Source organism: Coenobita brevimanus, chromosome 86 (genome assembly GCF_032717465.1).
Source record: "Coenobita brevimanus isolate Jiangsu-jjx chromosome 86, ASM3271746v2, whole genome shotgun sequence".
Lineage (NCBI taxonomy): Eukaryota > Metazoa > Arthropoda > Malacostraca > Decapoda > Coenobitidae > Coenobita > Coenobita brevimanus.
In genome coordinates, this window is record NC_137039.1 from 31,996,260 (window position 1) to 32,018,899 (window position 22,640).

Consider the following 22,640-nt stretch of genomic DNA (forward strand, 5'->3'; position numbering starts at 1 on the left):
GATGCCTTGCTGTACACAACCTCTAACACGTTAAGAATGATTATTAGCACGAAGATGGCCATGCCATAAGGTAGTCTTGCAAAAGAGCAAACTTAAAACACTCAAATGACTGAGCAATTAAGCTAAATAAGGGCAGAAAAGAAGTACACTGTACGAAAATATCCTTTCGTTGTGCCTCGGCCCCTCTCCTCCACTGCTTCTATCCCAGCAGAGCCAAATGCTCATCAGAATCTTTGTCAATGGTGTGGCCTCATTTGGCCTCAAAGTAAAGATCTTCTGTTAGGAGATACACCATACGTTACTCGATATACTGCGCACCTTGACATGCTCTCATTATATAATGGCTGTATGGTGCTGATCATGAAGAGACTGGTGACAAACTTATAATGATGTTTCAATCTGTACTATGTCAGGAGGTTCCAGGACGTCGTGCATGACACATTTTTGCGAAATGCTAAATCTTTCCTGACATTGAAAATCATCAACATAAACATAAAAGACGTTACTTTTGCTACCATCAAATGATGCAAACAGAAATTCCAGTCAGGTAAAGAGTTGTCAAATTGATGCCGAGTTATACTTGACGACCATTCAGAGGGAATCTGGTTAAAATGATAAATGGTAAATTGTGGTCACACTGCAGCTACACAACCAGGTACAGCTGCCGGCATCACCTGTACCAAAGTTTGCCCTTGTTTCTCTCCCTGTTGTTATTATTCACTGAGTCATTTGCCTTTAAATTTCCTCTGCTAATATTTACGATGTGGAAAAAAAAAAAAAAAAAAAAGGTAATTTCGAGTGAGTTCCTATACCCGTGATGTTGTTCTTTTTTTAGTACCGGTACACCTTAATTTCGTTCCGACTCATGATGCTCGCTCGAATGGATGTCGCCTGGGTAACGTTGAAGTAAAAATAAATCGATTTTTTTTTTTCTACACGTTGAAGTCAGCATAAGGCAAGAGTCCTAACGTCTGCGACACGAGTTCACAGACACCTGGCTGATCAGTTGTTCTTACCTTGTGGATAAGTACCCCACCTAAGATAATATTAAATTACCGAAGAGATAATGCATATTGCTGGTGTAGGAACAAGCTAGTAAGTTGGGAAATGCAAGCGACATATTAAAGGCTTATTAGGCTTGGAGTTAGCGTTGTTACTTAAACTTAAGAAAAAAAAAAAAGGGGGCCATTACTATGTACAAGCACATCTCTACATATTTAATTTTATCCACTCAGTTCCTAATTTCTAATTTAAAGCGACTGTTAATCTGCCTTGCTTGCGTCACTACATTTTTCTTTGATTTATACAGCCTTACCTTGACAGCATGTGCAAGAAGCTGAACATTTTGCCATATTTTCCTTTTGCAGGTTTTCATTTTGAAGTGTAGGAGATGTGTTAATATGTCGTAAAGCTATTTAGTCCCAGGGAAAAAATTATACCCCATATACTTCTATTACGGACTCGAGGCGGCTGGTTGGTACAGTTTTCAGTTCCCGGTCTAAGATTGTATGGGTTCGAGACGGCCATTTTGGACACCTTAGAGTGGGTGTTGGTGGTATTTCCATTCCTATTACGGACTCGGCGTTCACAAGAGCCATTACGCCACTTCCACTTTCTAAGTCTCCCTACCAACAACCTTCCCGAATCGTACTTTGTGAACATGGGAGGCAAAAGTAATTTTGGCACTCAAACTCCCTCACTGGAGAATGTTTGGTTCTGCAGTGGGCCGTAATTTGACTGACAGACACATCTGATATCAATGTTCGTGCTTTTCAACTTTCCTGGCTGGGTTGCTACTGACTTACCAAATAGGTGAAGGAGAACTGGGAAGAAATATTTAGGAACAACTGTCCTGGATAATGCAAACCAGTCTCTGTATATACCAAATAATTATGGGCGTTATCTAGCAAATTCTAACAGGGTTTTATAAATCAATCTGCCCATTGTGGCTAAATTTGTAATATACTGTTGAGCATTTTACTGTGTATGTCCAGAACACTTTAGTTAACACTGTATAATTGATACTGATACATGAAACTTTCCCATACTCTCACAGTAACCTGATACATACATGAACATGCACCGAATGTGCTTCTGCCATGGGTCTACAGTCACTCATTTCACCATATCCCATAACTGCCGTCATTATCCTAAAACAGCCACTTGTCACACTGAAAACTGGATATATATATATATATATATATATATATATATATATATATATATATATATATATATATATATATATATATATATATACACAAATTAGTCAGGGGTACATGATTCTTGATATCAGTACACAGAAGTACTGGACACCTCGGTCATAGCTGGCCACAGATATCTTTAATCTATTCTGCTTTGCTTTATGAATGTTTGTAAACCTAGTGCCAAAATAACTTTATTTCATCTTAAATCAATCTGTACCCATTATTCTTAATAAGGAGGACAAATGTTACCCCAATATGGCTGACTGTCGAGCTGTTTTTACTAGTGTGGCCAAAATAACAGGAGTGCTTGTCTTCCTGTGCTGCTGGCCAGAATGCTTTGATTAATAACTGACACCTACACGAGAGTCATTAAGGCAGAAAATAAAGTGTGAAAAACAACAAAATGTGAAAAACAACAAAACTAAGTTAGATCCAGTCTCAAATTGTACTGCTAGACTGGCAAAGGCAGATGGGAAACAAACTTTGTCTAACAGTCCGACCGACACAGGAACCGAAATCGGGTTCTTCTAGTTAGGGGTTGGATGTGTTAACCAATATGTAAGCGGCTTCCCCGGGGCTTTGTAATAAATGGGGTCTGTAATGTCAATACCTCTTCCCCCTCCCCCATCCACCACCTCAGGGCGCAGACACACTAAAACATGTGATTGACAAGAAGAAAGGAGACACATGGTTTGGTCTACGATTCACATTGTTTTTGCAGCACAGCTAACCCTGTGCATCGTTTCTTGTCGATCACATATTTACAACAAGTGTGTCCGCGGCCTCACATGTAACTACGATAACTTGTAAAACAGCAGATGGCTTGCTATGAGGATGCTGAACAAAAACAAGCTTTGCATTCCAGTTTTACTCAGTTCAAAACATCCTACATAGCATCACAATGATTTACACAAGCTAGCAGAGCCTTACAGACAACTTCACCGCTCTGTGTATACAAACTCGAAGCCCAAATTCAAGGTGGTCCATATCTATCAAATCAACTCCACTCCGCGGGGCGATTTCTCGTCTGTTGTGAGACCGACCCAGTCAGTATTATCAGTGCCAACCCTGTATTATTCATTCATTACCTACTCCAAATGCCACAACCACGCAGGCACAAGCTGACTGAGCCGTCCCCGCAACATACAAGACACTGCCACGTGAGTTTTTAATAGAACGCTATTTACGGGCCACCCCGAATGTCTAAAAGCAGAAAATGAAGTGCCAAAAACACATCCGAAGCCGAAACACGAAGCTTCGAATATGTTGAACAAAGCGGCAGGCAGTTCAGAGACGTCTATGTGAAGTCTGCATTACCTTCCAATGCGACCCAAGGCGTTTTCGATGCAAGAACACAAACAACATACCAGAACATTATTACCACATATCCTGTGAATCAGCTAGTGTGATGCAAAAGCTTCATAACACACTGAACAGGTCAATCAAGCAAGCATTTTTTGGTCTGCCTTTCAAGCTAACGTTCACACCTAGAACCATAAGTAATAATTGCATTTCATATCCAGGCTTAAAATTACAGCAGCAATAATCACAGACACTAATTTTCTCACCTAAATCACACTTCAAGCGTCAAATATCTTTACGTGTAGCCGAGTGACAACATAAACATTCCTTCACGGTCTATACAAACTCACTGTAAATTTAGACTTACAGATGGGTGAGTTGGAGTGCAAGACCACATAATGCCACGGTTAAGTCAGTGTGTGTGTGTGTGTGTGTGTGTGTGTGTGTGTGTGTGTGTGTGTGTGTGTGTGGAGAGAGAGAGAGAGAGAGAGAGAGAGAGAGAGAGAGAGAGAGAGAGAGAGAGAGATTCAATGCATCATGCGTGGATCAAAAATCAAGACAGAGATGATAACACAAGTATATAAGTGAAAACAAAGAGAAAGGGAGATGAAAATTGGTGTGTGTGTGTGTGTGTGTGTGTGTGTGTGTGTGTGTGTGTGTGTGTGTGTGTGTGTGTGTGTGTGTGTGTGTGTGTGTGTGTGTGTGTGTGTGTGTGTGTCTCAGCGGCGTGTCAAGCCCCTACCAGGTTTGCAGAGTTCGCAGTTGATGAGGGCGTCACGCAGCAAGGTCGTCTCCTCACGCTGCAACCAAAACAATCCCAATTTCAGTCACATTAACGAAAGTAGTAAAAGGTTCACACACACACACACACACACACACACACACACACACACACACACACACACACACACACACACACACACAGAGTCGCATCAACTTTATAAAAACAAACACAACTTGTCACATTAACAATAAAGGCTTGGAAACGCGACTCCATCCGATAATAATAATAATAATAATAATAATAATAATAATAGTAACGTTTTTCTAGCAACCATCTATGTGAGAAAGATTAGCTGAAATGCCGATCATGTCAACCGCGTCTACCCAAACCAAGCATTCTCCACTACAACTGTCTGCACGCTTTGTTGCCATTAAAAAATGTATTGAATATCTCTCATTTTCTCTCCTGTCACTTATAATTACTACAGTTTTATCATTTATTATTTCTGCCATGTAAGAAACCTACAATTATTAAACCTGGAGTCTTTTCCGATTATAGAGGAGAGGTATTGCCGTCACCAACCTGTTCACTAAGATACATGTCCCTTGAAATATATAAAACTGGAGATCTAAAGTAACAAAATGACGATATTGTACTGAAGGGGTTAATGTGGAGATGCAGTAGGTCTGATTACACGAGCTTTATGTAATCTAGTCGTGAAAGGGTTAATGTAAGTTATGTCCAACAGCCAACTCGAAGCCATCATCATCATCATCATCATAATCCAGACTCTTTTTCCCGCCCACAGCTAAATAAAATCATGCAGAGATAGCCAGAATAAAATGGGAAAGGCGTAATCACTATGAAGGGGTTAATTACTAGCATCAAACTGCAATTTTTACCTTCCCCAGATCTAACTCTCTTTTAAATATATCTTGCTTTATGTCACTTCTTTACCATCTCGTTATTTCTCTTCCATCGACTCCCCGCCCCCTGCCCATAATTTCACTGCCATCTACTCCTACCCCCCTCTCTCTCTGAATGCAACTTCCTACTCCCTTCTCATATCACACACACACACACACACAACCCACCTGAGTCTGGATTTCGATCTGAAGTTCCTTGATGGTCTCAATCAGCTCAGAGATGGTTGACACTAGTTTCACACCTGGAATAAATAAGTACATATAATTGCATAACTAATTAAATAAAGAGGGAATTCTTAATAAAGATAAATAAAAAAATAAAATAAACCAATAAATGCATATCTAACTCAATAAACACGAAATTCGACAATATCATTCACTTCTGCTAATGTGAAAAACGAATTAACGTAACCAAAAAAAAATCAGCAACATAAATTACATCCTATGATAAACGGACATTTGTATGGCTGTAGACAAGCTTCTTTTATATATATTAGGAACAGAAATGATAAGTCCATTAAATTTTGGTGTACAAAGTAGGAGATTGTGCCAGGAAGAGAAAACTCGTAAGCATAAACACTACACTCCTCACTACTTGGTGTAAACTTGTCACCTCTATGAACCATACCAAGAGTAACACTAGACTATGATGCTAGTTAGGAAAAACTGCTATGGAAAGAATGCAGGACTACAGGACAGTCTTAATGTCCACTGAGGTAAGAGAAACAGCCGCCAGACAAAGAACATAGTCATCAGGGTCAAGTTAAGATGAAAGAACAACACACTACTTACTGCTCTGGTCGTCGTGAAGGATCGGGATGTCACCTGCAATGAAACAAACGAGACTACTTAAATTTTTCATCAATATTATGTATCCGATGCAGACTTCTCTAAAAAAGGTAAACTAAGAGTGAGTATTATTGAGCTTTCTCAAATCTAGGTTCAGTAGAAATTGTCCTTTTACTGAAAAATGCTGGGCACCTTACATGGCACCATCTAGTTAAATGATTACACAAAAATGAAAAGAATTTACTGGAGATAATACCTTACTGCTGAAAAATGCTATAAAATCAAGCATGTTAAACAGAATCCTGATACAGAATATGGTTGTCTGATTTTAGACTATATCAGTGTGGTAATTAGTGAGTTGGGAAGAATGCGTGGGAAAAGGACTGCAGTAGTCAAAATAAGGTTGTTAGACAATACATTAACATATATGGTTTTGTGTGTGTGTGTGTGTGTGTGTGTGTGTGTGTGTGTGTGTGTGTGTGTGTGTGTGTGTGTGTGTGTGTGTGTGTGTGTGTGTGTGTGTGAACCAATATTACGTTATTCAACACTGCTATCCAACTCACCTCAACCAGCATGCTTTTTACGTGTTCACATCCAACATGCTTGAACACTGGTATGACCGATTTCAAGTTAATTCTCCTTGTTATGGGTAAGACTATTGGACTGACTGATGCATTTCCTTTTACTTAGGTGTGGAATGTAAACCCAGGCTGGAGACACAAAACCACATGCTCCTATAACCCTCTCAGTGTGATGGCCGAACGTAAATATTGTATTTCCGCAAACTCTAATTTTATCGTTGGCAAAGGAGTGAAAATAATCTCCATCTCTCCTTCTCAGATACCATGGAATCAAGTATTTTTTTCTTCTTCTAGAGATTTTATTTACCTTACCATAACCACATCAGGTCTCTCCTTTGGTGAATAAAATCGTCTGGAGGCAGAAAGAACACAGTAAAATAATCACAAGACGCCATCACACTGAAAAAGTTAACTGAGACTCTTCCTTGTCCCTTCAATGCTATAGGTGTTTCTGAAGATGAAGAGAATCGTCTGGAGATAAGAATAAACTAAACAAATGACATCGTACTGAAAGGTTTAAGAAAATATCTGGAACACGATGCAGGCACAACATGAAAAGTAAAATAAAATTAAAACGAGCGCATGATAATGGTAAAGGGCAAGGCGGGTTAGGGTGAGGCTGTGTAATGGTGAGAGTGAGGTAGAGACCGGATACTGTAAGGGAGATGCACGGTGGGGTGAGTGGGGGTGGGAGGTAGGATGAGGGAGAAGCAGGGTGTGGGAGAGCAAATGAGGTGAGGAAAGACAGAACGGATGCCAGGGTGAGGGTGCGTCAGAGTTTGCTACAGGGGTAACAGGGAAAGGATGATGGAGGGAGAACTGAGGAAGGATAAGCGAGAGAGTGATGAACTGTTTCTCAGGGAGAACTGCAAGGTGGGAAATATGTTAATCTCAGGGAGGGAAACGCAAGGTGAGAGATAAGTTAAGGGAGGAAAAGCGGTGGGGCTACTTTACTAGAGTAACATAGTTTGGTGCCGGTGCGACAGGTAAAGGAGAAAGAGGCAGGATGAGGCAGAGTAAGTGACTCAAAGGGTGCACACAGGGGAAGGGTGAGGGGAAAAGTATAACGAAGGGTGGTGAGGCAGGATGTGGTAGGCAGCGCCCTTACCTGTGTGTCTGAGGGCGACGGGGCGGGTGAAGGTGGGACAGGGTAGGCCGTAGCGCTGGTTCTGACACCTGGACACTGCGCGGCCGGCAGGGAGGCAGGCAGGGAGGTAGGGAGGGTCACTAGCGCTACCAGGATACCACCCACACCCCTTCCCCACCCCCGCCCCGCCCCGCCCCGCCCTACCCCGGCTCTGGGTATCATCACACAGTACAGTACTCTGGTGATCAAACCCAGTGCACGGGGCAGTGGAAGTGAACCAGGTCAGCTACACTACAACATTAACACGTCATCACACGGGCTACGAACCTCTTTTTTTTTTTTTTTTTTTTCCGCATTACCAAAACCAAAGCCCATCTACATAGGCCTTGGGTAAAATTAAATTTACTGGTGGGAAATATGATGCTTCTTAACCAAATAAACATCTAGACAACAATTACATGGATTATATATCGGTGCATTTTACACTTAAATAGCAACGAAGCAAATATTTTCCAGAATATGTGTATGTGAATTCTTTGGAAAGTACAACTTATCCTGGTTCAGCAAAGAGAAAAATATTTGGCTATATACATTCGTCGACGGAACGGGGGACATATCTTCATACCTACGCCTACTCCACCCCAGACCAAACTATCATGCAATCGTATCGTTCACAACTCTTCAATAGTTTTAAGTCAACTAAAAACAAAGCTCACAGCTAAGGCAGTCTACTTAGGCTTCCGCTTTGGACTGCTCAGATCTGACATTGTCGCCTACACTACCACCAAATGCTACTTCTGCTGTCCATACTCCGTGTTCCATTTATCGTTTTAGAAGACATAGCCCGTATGATGCCCGCGGTAATGTCAGATGCAGTCGCTATCCAACGTGGGATCGATTTAGAGATAAGCGATGGTGTTCGGGCCTGATATGTTTTAGCCGCGATGGTTTACTGTGATTCCTGTTATTTTAAGCTTTGTGAGGACGAGGCGAGGGTGCAGAGGGAGGGGCACACCAGACAAGCCACAGCAAGCCAAGGATAATAAGAAGCAACCCACACCCACACAACAACATAACCACCCAGTCATCACAACACAGGCATCATGCACACCGTATAGAACCCCGTACAGACTATCATGTATATTTTTAGTTATCGAGTACAGAATGAGTGGCAGTTATCGTTTAGCGTGATCACTGTGTCCACATTATCAACTCTTTGTATTCAGTTATGTGCTAGTGACTGACTACATTTCCTCCTATCATCGCTCCATTAAAAGTGGTTATAAAATTTCTGGCAAATATTAGGGCAGATTCCTTTTAGGCAGATGGCGTTGGTGCCTTGTCCCCGAACAATGGCTGCATCCGTCCTATCATCTTTAAATTACGAATGGCACAGGGGATAACTACCATCTACTAAAGGTTGGTGCTGATGGTGCTGACCCGTAACTGACGAACAGTGACACCGCGGGTAGAATATGAAGGGCAATCGTTGGTTCGGCTTGATACCACACAGTTATAGGTAAATATTCAAAACACTGACAGTCTGTACGAGGCGTATCACCAACAATCTAGATGTGAAGAGGAACTACGACTACTTCTGAATATTATGTAATTTCTGAAAGACTGGGTTGGAGGGGAAGAATAAGGTGAAAGGAGAGAGTTTTATATTTGAAAAAGAAGTCCTTATTAGAACCCCTAAGGCATAGCAGTTCAGGTGGTGAAAGTAAAAGCTCAGGTGAAAAATAAGTTGAGGAAAAATTCAAAGACACCTAAAAGGATTTGTACCTAAAACTACAACCATCACCTTAAAAAAGATAATGTTCCCCTTGGCAAGAACCATTCACTTATAAAAATTCAAAACAATAAAATTAACTTTGCACATCTATGATAAATGTTTGCGATGAACTACACATATATCCACGGCTTCCATATGAACCCCAAACACTACATCTAACCTACCACCCGGCAACTCATACTTACGGTCTCCATGTCACTGTACGCTAACTACTGGCATAAAGGTCGTTATCACACAGTTTAATCACCAAACACCAACCATCACAAGGCAAGTCAATCTCATGCACAAATATTCAAACAGCAAACACTTCATCAACCCCTTCAGTACGATGATAGTTTTTAATTCATTCTACCATCAACTACTTTACCAGACGGAGCAGCGAGATCCATGTCTGTGGTGAAAAAAGCAAACAACTATGACCTCTTTGTATACTCTGTGACTCTTGATTTTTTGAGGCCCCGGTGTAGTAGTCAAATAACAGATAACAAAAAATAACTTGGTATCTGGTTCAATAATCCAAATGAGTGAATGGCATAAAGTACCTGAGTGACTACCTTTGCTCCACTGGACACGATACTCTTATATGCCTCCCCCCCAAAAAAAAAAATAATAATAATAATAAAGTAACAACCTAAATAAGAGACCTTTTTTAATTATTCAAATTTTGTTAATATGTTTCTAGTACTACGGCCTCAACATGGTCAAGAAAAAATTCTGACAAATACAGAATAAACTAAATGCAGTTCCCATTTCCCCCTAATTCACTCAGATGTACGAATATGAAACACGCATAATCCTTCGTTAAACATTTTTCAACATGAAGGACTAATCTCGCTCTTCCATCTGCCCAGTCAAATTGATTAAACTTTACAAAGTCTCTCGTAGTGTAGGGGTTAACCAAGCTACCATTAATTAAAAAAAAAAACACACACACCAAAATATTCATGTAAGAACCCGCGTAGTAATCCAGAGGGAGGGCCTTACCTCTTCTGTAGGTGTAGATCTCGTTGCCCTGGGACTGGACCTCTGGGGCGCGAGTCTCCGAGCAGCCCAGTTTATCCAGCAGCTCCAGCAGTGACGTGTGCCAGTCCACGCTGACATCCACGTGGCGGTCGCGGTACTGGGGTGGGAAAAAATACAACAAAGTCAAGTGTCAGAAATGCAAAGGACGTGTCAGGTGGAGCACTAAACGGACCGCCATATTCTCGGTGGTCCGTGAGTAGCGCCCCACAAGAAACTCACCTTCGGGTATCTTCTGTGCTGCGGGTACGGCTCGGTTTGCTGGTGTGGGCCCGGCCGAGGCAGTGCGAGTAGGACATGAACAGATAATGCAGGTTTGATAGCAACAACACTGAATGAGGGAGAGGTGTTAAGAAATTTCCCTTACCAACGAGTATACCCCTCCACACATACATTAAACACACACACACACACTCTCTCTCTCTCTCAAACCACGCCTGCTTCTTCAATACGCAATAGGCATTAAGAGATAAGAAAAAGACTGAACTAAATGTATTATAAACCATCTGGCCGACAGCTGAACGAATGACGATACATCAGAAAAAAAGAACAGGAAAAAAATACATCCTGCTTGGTAATCTTCACTTCACTGTTGCACGCACGCACGCGCACACACACACACACACACACACACACACACACACACACACACACACACACACACACACACACACACACACAAATGTTTTTCCTATGTCACTCTTTCCACTGTAAAGATAACGCGATATATAAATGCGTTAACTTCACACACACACACACACACACACACACACACACACACACACACACACACACACACACACACACACACACACACTCAAACAATACAGACGGAACCCCTTGATCCCAGATGCTCAGTTTCCTAGGCTGGTATGTCAATCAGAATACCACTCCTGTTGTTTCCTCTCTGGTATATTGACACAAGCACAAGTAAGACCAGTCCTGCAGAGATAGGACGCATTTTTCATTTAACTCCTTTATTCCATTAAGGTATTTCTCTCTCTCTCTCTCTCTCTCATACTCCTGCGCTTCTCGTCAGGCTTATGTCACTTAAATCCTTCTAGTGCTACAAATCTTTCCCCCCAACCCCTGCTTCCCTCCCTTCTCTCTCTCTCTGAATTCCCCTGCACCCTTCCCCACCCCTACATTCCTCTCTATATACAATGCCTTCACCTGTTTCCCCCACATTCCTTCCAGTCCTCGCCCTCCTCTCTTATTCTCATCCTTATTTATTGCTGCTCCCCCTCTTCGTAAGTTCAATCACCATTCCTTACCCCACATGTATTATATAATTTTTAGATATTAAATATACTCCTGTCTGTCTGTCACTGCCTGTCAGTCAGTCAGTGTGTCTGTTTGTCCGCCTGTACCTATATATATATATATATATATATATATATATATATATATATATATACACACACACATAACTTTCAATAAATCAAAACATATAAGTATTCGTAGTATATACTTACAGAGAACCCAGGAGCAACCTGCCAGTTCCTTAATATACTTAACACCAAGAAACCAAGCACATCAATTATTTTTAAAGTTTTCGTCCACGGTCAATGAATGCGAAACATGCTAAGCGTCCCCCAACCAAAGAAAAAAAAAAGTTCAATCCTTTCGTTTATAAACACAAGATATCAGCAAGATATCAGCATTATAATTCAAGTAAGCCCTATGTTATCCCAGTTAATGCCAGGCGCTGCTCGACACGGGGCTCCAGGCTCACCTTATTATCTAGATCTGACCAGCAGTATCCCGAATATTATCATCTCCTCTGAACAACAATTTTAGGGATTTTGTTAACATTTATCTACTTTTTATGAACAAGTGCTTAGTAGTGGCTATATTCGCTGGCACAGGAGTTAAAAATGTTTCTATAGGGAATTAATTTAGTATTCTAAAGCTTTCAATAAATCTGCTTCTGGACCGATACTTTACTTGTAAATGAGAGAGAGAGAGAGAGAGAGAGATGCTGTAACTAAATGTGTGGAGTGACGTCGTGTGTGTGTGTGTGTGTGTGTGTGTGTGTGTGTGTGTGTGTGTGTGTGTGTGTGTGTGTGTAAGGAGGGCAGTGACAGTGGTGAGGTCACACGTGGCATTTGAGGTCACCGGGACATAAACAGAGAGAAAGAGAGAGAGAGAGAGAGAGAGAGAGAGAGAGAGAGAAACATGCACACAGAAGAGCAGAGAAAGCAGAGTAAGAGAATACTGAAGGAGGATACGGGAAGAAGAGAAGAAAGAGAAGAGAAAAGAGGAGTTGAACGAGGGAGAAAAAAGGGAGACGAAAAGAATGAGGGAGAAAGGAAAAAGCATGAAGGAGGGAGGAAAAGAATGAGCAAGAGAAGTAAAGATCGAAGGGGAGTGAATAAGGGAGAGAGGATAAGAATGAGGGCGAGAGAAGCAGAATGAGGGAGAGGGGAGAATGAGAGAGAAGAAGAATAAGGGAGAAGAATGCGAGAGAGGATAAGAATAAGGGAGAGAGGATAAGAATGAGGGAGAGAGAAGAATGAGGGTAGGGAAAAGATGAATGAAGGAGGGAAGAGAATAATGAGGGAGAGAAGAGGAGAATGAAGGAGGGAGGGAAAAACAAAGAGTGGGTGAGGTGTGGCTGTTGACCCGCAGTGTATAATCTCGATGACCTCATGTTTCACTTTCTCCTTCCAGTATCCTTGTCCTCGCTCACCCGTCCCTGCCTTATCTCTTAACCTCATCCCCATCCCCCCCCCCTTTCTCTCTCTCTCTCTTTGAATAAGGAAATCATGGGACTGCATTATACCATAGTGTGTGTGTGTGTGTGTGTGTGTGTTTTGATTGCATGCCACTGTGTGTTTGTGTGTATATACCAGCTTAGTGTGCGTGCCTTTATGTATGTGTACGTGCGTGTGCGTCATATGACGTACATACTGTACATGCTTGTTGACCAAAGTTTTTCTACTCAGGCATTTGAGAAACAGAGAGAGAGAGAGAGAGAGAAACTGGGAAACATATGCTTCTCTACTAAACACTGGTCAAAAATTAAATAAATAAATCATAACTATAGTAAAAGAATTAATCCATGACAAATTAGTGGATAAAAATGCTGAACAACAACAACAACAATAATAATAATAATAATAATAATAATAATAATAATAATAATAATAAGCTACTTGAAATTAGGCAAAACTGCATAAAAATCCGTGAACAATATGAGTGGATTAATTTACTGATCACGAGGCAGAGGCGTTTACTTAGTTAATATTGTCACACAGGTACACACGTCACCTTCGAAGGCTCTCGCGCACCTGTGTCTCACCTGTTTAATTTAGCTAATATACGGTAATATTTAACTCATGTACAATTTCAGTAGCAGTCCCATGTCGCCGTGGGGCCTTCGTCTGAGTGAATAAATCCGCCTCAGAAAAAAAAAAAATTGTTAATGTTAATACTGTTCTGTGTTTCACTTCCGCAAAAAAATAATATGTCAGTAATAAAAATAGATACAGACAGATAGATAGACAGAAAGGTAGGTAGGTAGGTAGATGAATAGATGGACAGTAGATAGATTGATAGAGAGGTGGTAAGTCATAAACCCAGTGAGAATATGGCCATACCGGTAGATATATATAATTAAGGTGGTGTAGGGGGTATTATGTTTGTTTGAAGGTGGCAGGAGGTATGAAGGACATGAAGAGGGTTGGCTAAGGTGAGAAAGAGAGATCGGAGAACTGTGTGTGTGTGTGTGTGTGTGTGTGTGTGTGTGTGTGTGTGTGTGTGTGTGTGTGTGTGTGTGGTCTTTCACTTAATATCATGCACATGCATAATCTATCACACACACACACACAGTCCCCCCGTCTCTCCCTCCCTTTTGCATCTAAAACACACACACACACACACACACACACACACACACACACAAGATTGGTCATGTGGTTACAGGAGTGGGGTGCTTATCATGAGGTCAAGGGGTCAATCCCATTTGTGGCCAAAAATTCTTTGAGGTCTTGAATTTTTGTATTAAGTTTTCAATTATTTTTTTCACAAGTCCCATTAACATATCATTAAAACACCCTCGTTAATATAATCACACCTGTCCTAAAAACTATAATCCTAGAGTGACTCAGTATAGGCGGTTCGGTATGAATGACCAAGTGGTGACATGTAACGGTATGTGCTACTATCTGTTAACGTGGGAGGATTTCTGGGTCTTAGGTAACAGACTGCCTTGCCTTTATCAAACACTTAGAAAAAGGAAAACCACACACACAAACGCAGGTATTTTATCTATCATATGTCAAACACACACCATAAATTTCTCTCTCTCTCTCTCTCTCTCTCTCTCTCTCTCTCTCTCTCTCACACACACACACACACACACACACACACACACACACACAGTCGCTCACCTTTTAAACATTCTTGACATACTCCACATCTGCACTCCCTCACTCAACAAACATTATTTCTCTCTCTCTCTCTCTCTCTCTCTCTCTCTCTCTCTCTCTCTCTCTCTCAGTGCCTGGTAGCGCCCCAAGTACCCCCTAAGTGGAGTGATAACATATTAAGCACAATTAGAGCTAATGTCTTTTGCAGGCCTGGTGGATGGACAGATGGATGAATAGAGGGAGGGAGGGAGGGAAGGAGGAAGGGATGATGAGAGTTGGATGGATGGATGGAAGGATGGTTGGATGGATGGATGGGTGGGTAGACTGATGGACGGATGAATGGACAGATGGATGGAAAAACGAACACAATCTAATACATGGACAGATGAACATGAAGGCAGGTAACACGGTCAGACGGACAGATAAACGAACATGGGTGAATAGATGGGTGTACGAGCACGGACAGATGAACAGATATGTACAAAAATGAACTACCACACAAATTACAATCACCACCACCACCACCACCACAGATACCACTATCGCCACAACCACTACCACCACAGCAGCCACAATCATAACATCTACAATCATCACCACCATCAGTATCAGATCGTGACGTCACAAGAGGGAAGGCTGGCAACCCACTCAGACCAAAATACTTCCTTAATACGTCGCCAAACCACATCTCTCACCACACCTGTCCCGTACCTGTCTCACACCTGCAATATACCTGCCTTTAACCTGTCTCATACCTGTCACTCACTTGTCGTATACCTCTTCCACAACTGCTAGACTTTATCTTAGTGCAGTGGTGCTGCAGAAAGACGCCTTCTCGCGGTGGCATACATATAACTCGGCGGAAGAGCTGCTTGGTTATATAAACGCCTCTCAGCTACTTCCCTAACAGCCAAAAAGAGGTTTGTGGACTGCAAAAGGGCAAGTTTAACCTACAGTTCACCAGGCTCACATCTACATGAAACTGAGGACTGAGCAACAACAATTAGAACAACAAGAACAATAACAGTACAGTAATAACAATAACACATCACCACACCTGTCTTACACCTCCTCTACGTCACCTTCAGCCTCCACACCTGTCAGAGCCACACACACCTGGTCCTCACTTTTCACAGCCCAATATAGTGAGCCCATAAGTACCGCTGACAGGTATATGGGGTGAGGAGGGGAGACGGAAGTATTATGGGAGGAGGGAGGAGGGGGAGAGAAATAGGAAACGAGTGAGAAGAGATGAGTGAGAAGGGACAGAGATGAAGAAGGAGAGAACTTGGGGAGGAGGGAGAAAAGCGGAAAAAACAGCTCAAAAGGTAGAAGGGGGGGGGGGATGACACGGGGGAAGGAAATGAGAAAGGAAGTGGAGGGAGAGAAGTGAGGAAGGAGGGAGAAGAGAGAGGAGAGAGGATGATGGATATTGAGAAAGGTGTATAAATAAAATGATAAGAGTATATGAGTATACTCGTACACCAAGAATAATAATAAATGAATACACACACACACACACACACAAATCAATCTGCCTCCTCCCTGCTGACCTTCCTCTTGACCTTCGTTATCTACATTACCACTTGTACAAACACACACACACACACACACACACACACACACACACACACACACACACACACACACACACACACACACACACACACACACACACACACACACACAGTTATCATTTTACATTTACGCAGTGGTAATTAACAAAGCAGATATTACGATCATTACCTCTGTTGATAAGTGGATGTTTCTCTCTCTCTCTCTCTCTTTCTCTCTCTCTCTCCTATCAAGCACCTCTTAGGAAGCTTTTAGTGAGTGAGAAGAGGGGAAGGAAAGGCATGAGAGAGAGAGAGAGAGAGAGAAACGGAAGCGTGGGTAGGAACCGGTAAATACATTATGATCAAACTTCTCCCTCTCTCTCTCTCTCTCTCTCTCTCTCTCTCTCTCACACACACACACACACACACACACACACACACACACACACACACACACACACACACACACACAGAAGCACTTGACATTTGCCAGTTTGTCCCCTTTTTATTGACCCTCCTTGGCACACACACACACACACACACACACACACACACACACACACACACACACACACACACACACACACACACACGCACGCACGCACGCACGCACGCACACACACACACACACACACACACACACACACACACACACACACACATTGAAGTAAGCACATGCAATTTAATCCCTTCCATATTTTCCCGACCCAAACAATTCAATCACACACAAGTTTCCTGGCCAGTCTAACCTAACACGGTCTAATCTAACCATCCTAACTTAATCCTTATCATTCTAGTAAAGGCATCTAAATTAATATACAAAGACCTAAAGTAACACAGCCTAACCCTAGTCAAACAAAATCTAGCCTAACCTAACCAACTCTAACATCATCTAACTTTTAAGAGAGCCAGTCTAACCCACGAACGTACCATTACTGACACTAATCCATCGCAGTTTAACAACCTGACCCACCCTACCCCATCCCCATCTAGTTTTACAGGTCTGTGTTGTGTGTGTGTGTGTGTATAATCTCTATATACTAATGCTTTTCAATAATTATATTTAACCTTCGTAACCAATCACATTTATTACAAGTATCATACCACTTACTACGGTATATTAACATTCAAATAATTCCACTTTTTCTCTGCTATATTTAGATTTCTTTTATGGGAAGTAGGCTATCTTTAAATGCTAGAATAAATCCCTACACCGCGATTACGTATTACCATAGTTTGTTCTCGCTGCCTCCAGACGGTTTTATGCAGACAACGAGAAATGAATCACAGCTGAGGGGGCGGAAGCAGAAGTCCATCCACCTTTCAAGAGATCTCGCCAGAAAACTACTTGAAAACGTCCACCAGTTGCAAAAGTCTGAGCCAATGTTGTTATCGTACTGGAGGGTAAAATTGTGTTTATCTTGGTAAATTTTCTGCCATAATTCGTTCAGGGGCAGAAATATTACCTGTTCCACCATGCTTGTCCCACTCTGGTTGTTCATTCTGGCTTGCAACGGACGGTTTTGTTCAGGAAAGGGAAATCCAACGTACTATTACTTAATGCAACTGGCGATATATCATGCACATCCTTCTCAATTTCTCCTTCCTTCCCATCAAATCCCCCCTTTCATAAATCTCCTTTTTAATTTACCACACCTTTTCGCTCAGTTAATCCAGTTTCATCCTTATCCCTCTCTTTTCAGCTCTTCCTTCCTCTACCTGTCTTCCCTCCACTACTCCCCTCCTCCTCCTCCTCTCATCATACACCCCCTTCACATCAAGTTTCAATAATCTCCATTTTACCTTCCTATAATTTATCTTTTTCCCTCAGTTAACACATTCCCATTCTTACCTATATCCATCCACCGTTTCCTCCTTCTGTCTCTCCTTCCTGCATTCCTCTGCTCTCTCATCCATCCATCTTTCTGTTTTTCCCCCTCCCCTCTACCGTTCAGTCCCTTCCTTTTATCTGTAACACTCTCCCATTTATTCTCTCCCATCCTCTCGCTTGCACACCTTCGTGTTCTTTCCATTTTCCTATATCCCTCCCCTTCCCGCCTCCCCTCCCCGATTCCAAGGAAATTTTAACATTTACAGAAAATCTAATGCAAGTAGGTTATTTTAAACTTGTTAAAATTCAGTTTTGAATGTCTGTTCGAAATTCAGAAAGACATTGTGAATTATTGGGATGAAACTCAAAGACAGAATATGCAATACAAACCGAAAAATTTTCTTTCATACCTGTACAGCAAAATATTGGAACATCTTGCCAGGATCGTCGTTATTGCTCATACTACAGGATATAACTGATATTATTTTCTCTATAGATCAACGAGTACGCAATCGACTAAGAGTACTCGTATAAACAGAATACAGCTGTAGTCTGTAACATTTTTTTTTTTTTTTTTTTTTTATAATAACAGATACGAGATAGAAGAGATCATAGTTCCATCTCCGATGTTTTGTACTTGTGTCCACGTTTGCTATCGGTTAATGATCATGATGACTTTTCGTTTGCATTTCGGCAATTGTGCTGGAAGGGGCGGTAGGCAGGAAAAGCCTTCCTTTATTTATCCTTCTCTCACACATATATAGGTTTGACCTTTTGCGTGGTTTTAAGACAGCTGATTACCTAGTTATTACCCACTAGGTTACCTGTTATTCACATCTGTAATGTACCGATATAGCTGAGCTGCTCCACTGCCCGCTTATACAAACGTCCCTCAAATCCTTCCATACTTCTTAAAATCACGATCCTATATCTGTAACCTCCTCCTTGGAAGAAAGTCTAAGGCTGAAGTACCTTTGCAGAGGTTCTACGACGAGAGGAGGGAGGGGGTTACATTCCAACATCAAAACAACTCAAAGCACGAGAACACATGAAAGACTTACTACAAGCCTCATCATGACATCACCTGAGGGGAAGGGGATATAAATTTTCGATCGTGGGTGTACTCGCACATCCTTCTAACACACCGCTCTCCTCCCCCTCCCTCACCCCCCATCCCCCCATGGCTTAGGATATTCCGCGAGAAGTCATCAGTAACTCGAGAAGGTGGGTCCACATGAGGGGGGACGGGAGAGAATCCGGGAGAGGTGACGAAATACGGTGCTGTATGAGTGATCAGGCGGTGACGAGAGAGAGAGAGAGAGAGAGAGAGAGAGAGAGAGAGAGAGAGAGAGAGAGAGAGAGAGAGAGAGAGAGAGAGAGAGAGAGAGAGAGAGAGAGAGAGAGAGAGAGAGAGAGAGAGGAATGTGAACACGATGGTACAGGAGAATAGAAAAAGAATCGGTAGGTGCCAAAGGCAAATGTAATAAGTGTTAAAACAAGAGTTAAAGACATTATTAGCTGGTGTACGAACTACACAGATAATACAGTCACACACACACACACACACACACACACACACACACACACACACACACACACACCCACACACACACACACACCCACACACAGTCCTTAAATTTTCCTCCTCCTCCTCCTCCTCCTTTTCTTCTCACACTTCTTTGTTTCTTTTTTTCTTCTTTTATTCCCCTCTTCTTCTTCTTTTTTTTTACTGTGACTACTCCATTCTCTTCCCTTCTCCCCTTTCTCCATCTACTATCTTACTTCCCTCCTCCTCCTCCTCCTCCTCCTCCACGACTACAAGTTTCACTACTACTCCCTCTCTTTCTCTTCCTCGTCCTCCTCCTTCCATTATTTCTTTACCCCTTCCTCCTCTACTATCGCTTCTCTACTACTATTAATTTTTCTTCTTCTCCTCCTCCTCTTCCTCCTTCCTCCGCTGCTCTTCTTCTTCCTGGTAGTTGGTAAGGTCATTAAGCCATCAAGGGTGAGTGTCATGGCTCATTCGCCCACATAATTCATTTCTTAATTCCTGACCTCCATTAATTCTCTCATTCATTTTTCCCATTTATTTTTTATTCCCGACTTCATTCTTCTTCATTAGCTCACTCATTCATTTTTTTCTTTCTCTCTCCTCATCTGTCGCATCATTGTCCTTCAGCTCTTCCATCCCTTCTCTCCTTTCCCTCCCTTCTGCCGTTCTTTATCATACATTTACCTTCTTTTGTTTTAGTCTCTCCTATTATACTTCTTCCACTTCTTCCTTCCTTACTGTCCTCTTCGTTAAATCTCTCTTCTCCTACTCCTTCCTTCCTTCCTTTTTCTCCTTCTCATATCTTCATTTATACTATATTCTTTCCTTCTCTTTCGTATATATTCTTAATGTTTTATTCTCTCTGCCCTTCTTTCTTAAATATTTCCCTCCCTCCTTCCTAACTTCCCTCCCTCCTTCACCCCTACCTTCCCATCCTTCGCAACATTTTCACTTCTATACCCCTGCTATTCCTGTCTCCTTCACCCTTTCTTCCTTCCCTGTTCCATTCCTTCTTCCCTTCATTCATCCCTCTCTTCTTTCATTCCCTCTTTTATATTCATCTTCCTCTTTTATTCATATCCTCCTCCATTTCCCTTCCTCTTATTTCTTATCCTCTTCTACTCCTTTCTTCCTCCTCCTCCTTCGCTCTCCACTCCTTATCCTTTTCTGTCATATATCTTACTTCCATTCATCTCTTCCTTCCTTCAATTTTGGTTCTTCACTCGTACATTTTTTTTTTCTCTTTTCTCCACCGTTTGCAGTCTTCGTTACATTATTCTTAGTCCCTCCCTCCCTCTGTGTGTGTGTGTGTGTGTGTGTGTGTGTGTGTGTGTGTGTGTGTGTGTGTGTGTGTGTGTGTGTGTGTGTGTGTGTGTGTGTGTGTGTGTGTGTGTGTGTGTGTGTGTGTGTTTTAGTCCTTGCTTAACACTGACAAAGGAGGAAAACGTGTACAGAATGACCGCTTGGGAAAATGACTACCGTACTGTAAAAATAATCAGCCTCTCTCTCTCTCTCTCTCTCTCTCTTTTTCTCTCTCCGTTTTCTGATTTATCTATCCATGTACCCACTTACCTATCTACGCGTACATCTATCACTCTACCTACCTAAATAAGAACTGTTTACTGTCACCTATGGAAAAACCAAATGTGCTCTTAACACCGTGCGTTAAAAAATAAAGCTTTTACTGCTGACCTACGGTACATAAAAGGTGTCAATAATTATATGAATATAACAAATTATCATCGTTATTTAGTATATATGTGGCGAAACTATTTCATTTTGTATGTGGCTGTATTTGCATGAACCTGAGTATGTATGGTTGTATGTGCAGGTGCCCGCAGTACTCACCATTCTCATCTGATCAGCTTCCTCGTCCAGCATCATATCCCTGGGTACAGCAGCCAGGGGCACGGTGCCCAGCAAGTCGCAGTCGCCGTACACAGCCGCCCGTCGCCCCCTCTGGTCCAGCTCCACCAGCAGGGATGACACCAGCCCGTCTGTCTTCAAGGTGTCGGGGGCTGCCACTCGCTGCTTCTCTGTCTCCCCCTCGTGCACGCTCTCAAACACAACTGGAAGGGCAAATGTATGCGGGGTTACCTGCTGCACGGGGCTGCCGCAAAAAGGAGTCAGATGTTGTCGGGGAGCTGTGGGAAAGTAGACTGTGACATGGGTAAGGACATGTGACAAGGGTTGGAGTTTGAAGGAAAGGTTGGAAGTTGTGGGACAGCAAACGCTCCACCATCACCACCACCAGTGAAGATTTACATACAGCTAGGCACACTTTATGATGCTCGCCAAAAGTCCTCACTCAGTAACTGCCGAGTGCCCATCCTCTAAAGCCAGAATAAATGATGGGAAAAGCAATAGGTCTCCCCGCTCAGCTCTCCCGCCAGTAAAGCCATAGGCAGTGAACGCATAAGACAATACCTGATATGGGCGCTCCAAAAAATACAGACTCGCGACACAAATATCATCATGTACCCAAATCCTGTACAACTTTTGCAGATTATTTAGTTTTTTTATTTATCTGTTAAGTGAAAGCTATACCCCTATCCATATAGACACGTGTACCAACTGAAAGAGAGAGAGGGGGGGGGGTACTGTAACACCCTGTTTTCGTTGTGCATCGATTACTCTACTGTTTTCACCTTAACTTGGTCCAGATTTTCGTCCTTCTCCAGTTTACTTCAAGAAGCTCATTGGCAGAATAAGACAACACTACGACTCTGCATCCTTTCTACAGAACTTCTTCAGGACTAGCATCATATTCTGTTGTTACAACCCGTCGTTCAAGGTGAAAAGATGGTAATTTTTGGCCAAGTTACAGTGAAAAGGATATAGCAGGTGGTGGTCTATAGTCTGAGAATACGGTCCAAAGATTTTTTAGTGAGACGTAC

At 42.1% G+C, this 22,640-nt stretch overlaps 1 protein-coding gene across 1 annotated transcript in view; it reads right to left on the minus strand.

The window, feature by feature from the left end:
* The window catches only part of LOC145410810 (cartilage oligomeric matrix protein-like), a 70,265-nt gene that overhangs the window by 20,596 nt on the left and 27,029 nt on the right, over positions 1 to 22,640 (minus strand). The window contains exons 3-7 of the mRNA XM_080280929.1: positions 21,592 to 21,812; positions 10,396 to 10,531; positions 5,952 to 5,984; positions 5,328 to 5,401; positions 4,252 to 4,309 (exon numbers count right to left, since the gene is read on the minus strand). Coding sequence (XP_080137055.1) covers positions 4,252 to 4,309; positions 5,328 to 5,401; positions 5,952 to 5,984; positions 10,396 to 10,531; positions 21,592 to 21,812 — 522 coding nt within the window. The remainder of the gene's footprint in view (positions 1 to 4,251; positions 4,310 to 5,327; positions 5,402 to 5,951; positions 5,985 to 10,395; positions 10,532 to 21,591; positions 21,813 to 22,640) is intronic.